Source organism: Coregonus lavaretus (genome assembly GCF_964263955.1).
Source record: "Coregonus lavaretus genome assembly, contig: HAP1_SCAFFOLD_7643, whole genome shotgun sequence".
In the NCBI taxonomy this organism is placed as follows: Eukaryota; Metazoa; Chordata; class Actinopteri; order Salmoniformes; family Salmonidae; genus Coregonus; species Coregonus lavaretus.
The window spans coordinates 1-9,259 of record NW_028160860.1 but is presented as its reverse complement, the minus strand read 5'-3'; the positions used below and the strand labels follow the sequence as shown (position 1 = coordinate 9,259).

At 42.4% G+C, this 9,259-nt stretch overlaps 1 protein-coding gene across 2 annotated transcripts; it reads right to left on the bottom strand.

Annotated features, from left to right (window-relative positions):
• Positions 1-2,565: 2,565 nt before the first annotated feature.
• LOC311121380 (uncharacterized protein) lies at positions 2,566-8,990 on the bottom strand. 2 transcript variants are annotated; one of them, XM_084195880.1, is made up of 6 exons: positions 8,629-8,766; positions 8,415-8,467; positions 7,795-8,290; positions 7,350-7,509; positions 5,215-5,441; positions 2,566-3,185 (listed from the first exon to the last, which is right to left on the bottom strand). In XM_084195880.1, exons 3-6 carry the CDS (start codon positions 8,266-8,268, stop codon positions 3,045-3,047), a joined length of 1,002 nt encoding a protein of 333 aa, XP_084052006.1. In that variant the 5' UTR covers positions 8,269-8,290; positions 8,415-8,467; positions 8,629-8,766; the 3' UTR covers positions 2,566-3,044. The 2 variants fall into 2 exon arrangements, with proteins under 2 accessions (XP_084052006.1, XP_084052005.1); XM_084195879.1 differs by lacking the exon at positions 8,415-8,467 and having other exon boundaries at positions 8,629-8,990.
• Positions 8,991-9,259: the final 269 nt, after the last annotated feature.

Genomic DNA, 9,259 nt, shown 5'->3' with positions numbered 1-9,259 from the left:
AACACACACACACACACACATCATCACTGTTAAACACACACACACACACACATCATCACTGTTAAACACACACACACACACACACACACAAAAATCCCCTCTCTTAGGCTGAACATTTGAAGACAGAGAACCCGACTCAGAGCCAATGCAACAGTGACAGTAGCCTGGAGGGGACCTCGCCCAACTCATCAGGACCAATCAGAAGATCAGAACTACTAGATTGAACCTACTTCATTTATTGCATAAAATGTCTGCACACAATGTTTCGGGGCTCTCTTCAGATAATAATAATAATAATAATAATAATATGCCATTTAGCAGACGCTTTTATCCAAAGCGACTTACAGTCATGCGTGCATACATTTTTGTGTATGGGTGGTCCCGGGGATCGAACCCACTACCTTGGCGTTACAAGCACCATGCTCTACCAGCTGAGCTACAGAAAGTGGATACTCATGGATGCGCATTGCAATTGTAAAATGTCAACACAATTGGAGACACCACGTCATTTTTGGAGACATGTTATTGACAGTAAACTATTGTAGATGCGACTGCTAACTAAATAAAACATTTTAGCTGGCTAGCTAATCATCTTAGCTAAATGTGGGGCAAACAATTCAGTTATTTACCGTTAATTTGAGGGATTGGGGTGAAAGAAATCGAGTTACATAGTGATACTTTACGATATACTGTATTGACAATATCGCAATATTTTAGCGCTAGTTGGCTGTACCTGCACCAAAACACCATTATTGTTCCTTCATAGCTTGTTCTCAATCTTTTCACATTGGGAGCCAATTTGTTTTCAGCACTTTTATTTCCATGACTGATCAAAACTCGTTCTCATGGCTTTCTGATCCCTCTGCAACAGACATATGGTGCGCAATAAAATCACAGTATCGAATCGCAATACGTATAGAATCATGAGACTCGCAATGCTGATGCATATATCTTATCGTGAGGTTCCTGGCAATTCCCAGCCCAAGTTCATTTGCCACAACAAATCTCTTCGCTAGCAAACGCAATGTGTCTCCAGCAATGTTTACTTTTTTGACGTTCTATGGCATCTCCACTTTCCAAGCATATATGACCACATGTAATATTTTGGTAAGTGATGCAAATAGTGAACTATGTAGGGCCAGGATGTAAAATATATGTAGCTGCAGCAATTTCTCTTATCTGATATGGTAAGTAATGGGGCTTGATTTATAGCTCCCTAAGAGTTTGACGAACGGGTCCGTGAACGCGATTGCAGATATCTTTACCTCTGAATAAACTGCCTTATATTATACAATTATCCACCTTGTCCAAAAGTCTCTACTTTTTCTCCGTTCTCCAGTAAACTTGTTTTATCAACAATAGTAAGGTTCAATGACACAGAAAGCAGTTCAATGTCGGGGTACAGAGTCGCTCTCTTACCAGGATCGCGGTCCGCTCTGACCAGGGTGAAGGTGGCCGGCTCCACCTCTCTGCCAGCAGCGTTTTCATTATTTAGTCCGTTCGTAGCGGGTATGTACACGATCAACAAGATCAGTCCAAAACCGAAGATCAGTCCAAAGCAGAATGTTTGCAGAATGTTTGTAAACTAAGTCTACAAATTAAAAACATAAAATAACGCCACACTGCAGGTCGCAACATAGACGCTGATAGCCGCCATTGTCTTAGTTACGTTCAACGTTACGTCACGTATGACGAAAGCGCGTAAGTGCATGCACACAGACACCCATAGAGAATGTATTGAAAGCTTTGAAATGTGAAAAAAATAGATTTTACATGACAGGCTATGAGAGACTTCTGGGCGATTTTCAACCTGACTGAAATCGCCCAAAAAACGGGCGGGGCCATTTGAAGCACGACTTTAGCCTGATTTGACATTTAGTGGCTGGCAGATCAGACGTGAACACTGATAACTGCTGTTGCCGTGATATAATTTTTTATAAATTTATTAAAAAAATATATATTTTTTTTATTTTTTATTTTTTATAATTGATTAGAAAAAAAATCCCTTCCTTTTCCCGTTTGGCAGTGCGTCGCCCATATCGCCCTATTGAACAAGCCGTCCCTGCCTTCACCGCTGTAGTGTATTAGGATTATGTCTTTGTTAATGGTTTTTAAGTGGAACTGAAGGGATGTTTATTTTAGTTCAAAAGTAGCCATTTGTAGGGTGACGCCCCAGGGGAGACAGGTGATTGGACAGCAGAGGGAGCAACCCATATTTTTGCATTCTTTATAAGTATAGGCTGGAGGCAGAGGGGGTTAGAACAGACAGATTATCTTTGGACACTGTTCTCCAGCCCGGCAGGGTCTGTAAACTTATGCTGAAATCTTGTGATATTAATAAAACTTATGATCAAGGTTCAGTATGAGCGGACTCCTTTGTTTGACAGCAATAATTACCAGCATCGACGCGATACGACACCGCCTAGACAGTTCAAGACTTCCTCCGAAAGTTGCCGTCTCAGTTGGAGTGGACTGGAGCCCTCAATAGCTCTGTGGGGTCTCTAGACAGAGGCTGTGGGGCTTTATCGTAAGCGTTCTCAGAGAACAACTAGAAACACTCTTGGTGCAGGTCAAACATTTAACGCTTAGTTTATTCTCGTGAGGAGCTTTATTCAAATACAAGATGGAAACACAATCAAACACTCTCATTCATATTCATTCACTGCTGTGCTGAGCAAAACTCATTTCCTCATCACAATAAATACATTTAAAGCACCCCAAAGCTTAGGGGCATTTTGAATATCATCCAAATTATTGTGCAGTCAACATACAAATCTACCCACTCTGTAAGCTTAATATCGTACAACAAACATTGTAATTAGTCTATATAGCATTATGCAGCTGAATTGACGCCTCTATTATTCACATACCATTTTTTAAATTAAATTACTGATGCAGTCATCGATACAGATGGTACTGTCAACTCAGACCATAACAGAACAAAATGGTCATGCCTGGTCTGGCAAGGTGAATAAGAAGCAAAAGCCATGGCACTATAGGGCTACACCACATGGTCCGAGTCATCTCTCCAGCATGTGCATCTCTCAGGTTCCCAGAATCCCAGGCAGCTCAGTCCTCTGGTCCTCCATGCGTCCTCCCTGGACACTCAGCAGTAAGGAAAAGAAGTCTTCATCATCCATGGGGCCCGGGGCCGCACTGCGCTGCTCCTCCAGCCTACCCTGGGCCTGAGGAACAGAGACAGACAGAAACACCACATGACATGATGCCTATTTTACACTGGACCTGAGGTATGGAGACGGGACATTACACCTACGTAACACCACATGACATGATGCTAATACACCATATGACATGATATGTTGTTACACCATACAACATAATACCCAATACCCATGTTACAGCACGACATACAGGTGTAGGATATTCATTTGACCAGTATTGTCGCAGTAAAATAATCCTGCAGCAACAGCATTTGAATGTTTAGTCTATAATATTGCTTGATCGGTGGTTAGGCTATTAGCTGGCCAAAATTAAGCTACAGCGCATTCGGAAAGTATTCAGACCCCTTGACTTTTTCCACATTTTGTTAAGTTACAGCCTTATTCAAACATTGTCATCAATACCCCATAATGACAAAGCACAAACTGGTTTGTAGAAATGTTAGCACATTTATTAAAAATAAAAAACTGAAAAATTAATTTACATAAGTATTCAGACTCTTTACTCGGTACTTTGTTAAAGCACCTTTGACAGCAATTACAGCCTCGAGTCTTCTTGGGTATGACACTACAAGCTTGGCACACCTGTATTTGGGGAGTTTCTCCAATTCTTCTTTGCAGATCCTCTCAAGCTCTGTCAGGTTGGATGGGGAGCGTCGCTGCACAGCTATTTTCAGTTCTCTCCAGCGATGTTCGATCACGTTCAAGTCCGGGCTCTGGCTGGGCCACTCAAGGACATTCTGAGACTTGTCCCGAAGCCACTCCTACGTTGACTTGGCTGTGTGCTTAGGGTCATTGTTCTGTTGGAAGGTGAACCTTCACCCCAGTCTGAGGTCCTGAGCGCTCTGGAGCAGGTTTTCATCAAGGATCTCTCTGTACTTTGCTCCGTTCATCTTTCCCTCGATCCTGACTAGTCTCCCAGTCCCTGCAGCTGAAAAACATCCCCACAGCATGATGCTGCCACCAGCATGCTTCACCGTAGGGATGGTGCCAGGTTTCCTCCAGACGTGACACTTGGCATTCAGGCCAAAGAGTTCAATCTTGGTTTCATTAAACCAGAGAATCTTTAGGTGCCTTTTGACAAACTCCAAGCGGGCTGTCATGTGCCTTTTACTGAGGATTGGCTTCCGTCTGGCCACTCTACCATAAAGGCTGATTGGTGGAGTGCTGCAGAGATGGTTGTCCTTCTGGAAGGATCTCCCATCTCCACAGAGGAACTCTGGAGCTCTGTCAGAGTGACCATCGGGTTCTTGGTCACCTCTCTGACCATGTCCCGTTTCCCCTGATTGCTCAGTTTGGCCAGGCGGCCAGCTCTAGGAAGAGTCTTGGTGGTTCCAAACTTCTTCCATTTAAGAACGATGGAGGCCACTGCGTTCTTGGGGACCTTCAATGCTGCAGAAATGTTTTGGTACCCTTCCCCAGATCTGTGCCTCGACACAATCCTGTCTCGGAGCTCTACAGACAATTCCTTCGACTTCATGGCTTGGTTTTTGCTCTGACATGCACTGTCAACTGTGGGACCTCATATAGACAGGTGTGTGCTTTTTCAAATCATGTCCAATCAATTGAATTTACCACAGGTGGACTCCAATCAATTTGTAGAAACATCTCAAGGATGATCAATGGAAACAGGATGCACCTGAGCTCAATTTCAAATCTCATAGCAAAGGGTCTGAATACTTATGTAAGGTATTTCTGTTTTCTATTTTTAATACATTTGGTAAAATTTATTTAAACCTGTTTTCACTTTGTCATTATGGGGTATTGTGTGTAGATTGCTGAGATTTGTATTTATTTAATCCATTTTAGAATAATGCTGTAACGTAACAAAATATGGAAAAAGTCAAGGGGTCTGAATAGTTTCCGAATGCACTGTACATGAAAAGTGCAATACTGTTAATATAACTTTGTGTTAGTGCGGATTTTCCGTTAACCATATGACATGATGCCTTCATGATATTTTGCTTATGACTAGAACAAAATAATGTTTTGGTCAAATTGACTACTGGCAGCTTTGGTGATTACAGTTACTTACTTGCGAGATGAGAATCATATTGTACAAGTCCTCATTCTGCACTACAATTGGAGCAGACTTTTTAGGCTTTGTATCTTTTACGCTGCTCCTCTTCTTATTGGCTTTCGACTTAGGGGGTGGGGTGTCATGTAGTTCCGCCCGCTGGTCATCAAGCCGACGGCCTTGGGAAGTAGCCACCAAGTCAAAGAACTCATCTTTCTGCAGCGAAGTCATTGAGGAGAAATGCACTGTTGGGAATGGAAGGGGAGAAAAGATAGTGGAGACATGCTACATTTAGTGGCCTAGTTCATTTAGTGTCCTAGTTAATCATTCAAACAATATTATTTCAAATGTCACTAATGTACAGAAGACATTCTAATATGTGTCCATGCCACAGTTATATGATAGAAGCGCTTCAATGGATATTGGTACCGTACAGTTATTTACAGCTTTTCCCCATCTGCCATTTAAAATGAGTCAGTGTGTCTACGGTGAAACAAGGGAAGCTAATTACAACAGTTGTTACAGTGGGGAGAACAAGTATTTGATACACTGCCGATTTTGCAGGTTTTCCTACTTACAAAGCATGTAGAGGTCTGTAATTTTCAAAAAATCCAGAAAATCACATTGTATGATTTTTAAGTAATTAATTTGCATTTTATTGCATGACATAAGTATTTGATCACCTACCAACCAGTAAGAATTCCGGCTCTCACAGACCTGTTCGTTTTTCTTTAAGAAGCCCTACTGTTCTCCACTCATTACCTGTATTAACTACACCTGTTTGAACTCGTTACCTGTATAAAAGACACCTGTCCACACACTCAATCAAACAGACTCCAACCTCTCCACAATGGCCAAGACCAGAGAACTGTGTAAGGACATCAGGGATAAAATTGTAGACCTGCACAAGGCTGGGATGGGCTACAGGACAATAGGCAAGCAGCTTGGTGAGAAGGCAACAACTGTTGGCGCAATTATTAGAAAATGGAAGAAGTTCAAGATGACGATCAATCACCCTTGGTCTGGGGCTCCATGCAAGATCTCACCTCGTGGGGCATCAATGATCATGAGGAAGGTGAGGGATTAGCCCAGAACTACACGGCAGGACCTGGTCAATGACCTGAAGAGAGCTGGGACCACTGTCTCAAAGAAAACCATTAGTAACACACTACGCCGTCATGGATTAAAATCCTACAGCGCACGCAAGGTCCCCCTGCTCGAGCCAGCGCATGTCCAGGCCCGTCTGAAGTTTGCCAATGACCATCTGGATGATCCAGAGGAGGAATGGGAGAAGGTCATGTGGTCTGATGAGACAAAAATATAGCTTTTTGGTCTAAACTCCACTCACTGTGTTTGGAGGAAGAAGAAGGATGAGTACAACCCCAAGAACACCATCCCAACCGTGAAGCATGGAGGTGGAAACATCATTCTTTGGGGATGCTTTTCTGCAAAGGGGACAGGACGACTGCACCGTATTGAGGGGAGGATGGATGGGGCCATGTATCGCGAGATCTTGGCCAACAACCTCCTTCCCTCAGTAAGAGCATTGAAGATGGGTCGTGGCTGGGTCTTCCAGCATGACAACGACCCGAAACATACAGCCAGGGCAACTAAGGAGTGGCTCCGCAAGAAGCATCTCAAGGTCCTGGAATGGCCTAGCCAGTCTCCAGACCTGAACCCAATAGAAAATCTTTGGAGGGAGCTGAAAGTCCGTATTGCCCAGCGACAGCCCCGAAACCTGAAGGATCTGGAGAAGGTCTGTATGGAGGAGTGTGCCAAAATCCCTGCTGCAGTGTGTGCAAACCTGGTCAAGACCTACAGGAAATGTATGATCTCTGTAATTGCAAACAAAGGTTTCTGTACCAAATATTAAGTTCTGCTTTTCTGATGTATCAAATACTTATGTCATGCAATAAAATGCAAATTAATTACTTAAAAATCATACAATGTGATTTTCTGGATTTTTGTTTTAGATTCTGTCTCTCACAGTTGAAGTGTACCTATGATAAAAATTACAGACCTCTACATACTTTGTAAGTAGGAAAACCTGCAAAATCAGCAGTGTATCAAATACTTGTTCTCCCCACTGTATGTTTACAACAGTCACTTAGTTAGTTATCATTACAGGGAGTTTTTTTCCCGTGTTCTTTCACCTCTGTGGGCTCTGTGGGCTGGAATGTAGGTGTTGGGTTCAGAATGGCACCTTCTCCTCCCTCTGAACGAGCTCCGCTGGTCATTGAGTCGTCTTCCTTCTTGCAGAGTAAAGACCAGGTCATACAGCGCGTCTGGGAAATAAGGGGTTAACCGTTGAGCCTGGGAAAGACAGGTGGCAGAAAGAGTGGGCATTATCAAGAACTTCAAAATGGGTGGTATCACTACTCATTTCAAACACGCTGGCATTTCCACACCTACAAATTCTGTAACCACAAAATGAAGGTTGTTTGTTGTTTTTCTATATATGGAAGAAAACCCTTCTACATCAAAAACTAATGCTACATCAAAAATGGTAAGACTGGTATTCTGTCACTAACGGAATTATTGAAATTGTGGGCACAAAGCAAATTGCTATATTTTTTCATAAAAGCAAATGTTATAAACCTGTTTTTGGGCATGCTCTGGGCTCAGCGTATCTTTGGGCAAGTGGTCAAAGGGAAGATGTCTATTTGCGCCAACTTGTAATCCTTGTGATGGTTTGTCCGTCTCCAAATCTTGTTCTGTTATATCCACCATCGCCATCCCCTCTATTTTCGGTCTATCCATTCCTAATGTATCCATCCCTTTAATGTGCTCAACCCCGTCCTCTGTCCCAGTCTCTCCTTTTGCTTTATTTCTTTGGTTGTCCTTTTTTCTTTTGTCTCCATCTCCACTTTCAGTGTTGGCTTTTCCAATCTGTCCATGTCTGGCAGTGGCATCCTCTTCCACACTGGAGTCTTCATCGTTGTTCTGGCCTGTTATTGGCTCTGTCCCTCCCTCAACAACTCTCTCAACATCCACCTTCTTAATTAGATCCTCCAACTGCTCCTCTTCAGCTGTTTCAACTTTGATCTCTGGATATTCCATGACAATATCCATTTACCTCTGTCTCAGTGTAAACCTGACAAAAATTAGATAAGACAAATATATCAACTGAAGTTCTATTGTACATTATGAGGATTGTGGAACTGGTCTAAGAAAATATATTAGGTAATCTCATAGAGTTTATCAAAATGTTAACTCACAACAACACATGTAGAAGACTTCTAGTGTGACACAGACTGAACAGCCACTGTAGCTGTAAGCATAATATGGTATAATCTCAACGGCGGTGTTTATGAAAAACCAGGACTAGTTTCCTGCTCACTTCTTTAAGCACTCAATTCCTATCTTGGATTGTACTTGCCCGCCTGCTAATTATTACCTTATCCACCCACTCTCTCAATAAGTCTATCTTACCTGTGTTTTCCTGGAGTTCAGTTTCTGATAAACATCAATTTCTTGTGTCCACATTGATTAGGTATGGCATCACTGATTCACATGGCAGTTTTCTTCATGAGAACTAATTGCTATCAGTTATGCTTCACATATCACCGTGACGCGCTCTCTCTGCCTGCCTGTCAGCCCTCTAGTCTCTTCCTGTTCCTCTTACCCCAACCCACCCCTATTTATTTGCCCCTATCCCTCTGCCTCATGGCATTATAAAATATTACTGTAAAAAGTGAAGTGGTGTGATGTTATCAAATAGCCATGTTTTTAACAAAGCCAAAACTCATCATTTGAGATGAACATCCGAAAGGGGAAATTACTAGTTTTGCTCTGCTCATGTTGCATTTTCAGCAGAACAGCATACAGTCAGAAAGCAACATGTTGAAACAGGCACTCTGTTATTCTGAAAGGGGCTGTGGTTTGGCATACTTCCTGTTGACTTGCAGCTAAAGGAGAAGTAGACAAAGTGAGAGAGAGAGAGAGAGAGAAAGATATATAGTCAGATGTGAGATGTTGATTATTTTTGGTGAAGTGAGAGAACAGAGAGGGAAATTGTTAATTTGTGTATGTTCATATATGACTTGTCTGAACTATTCTGTAG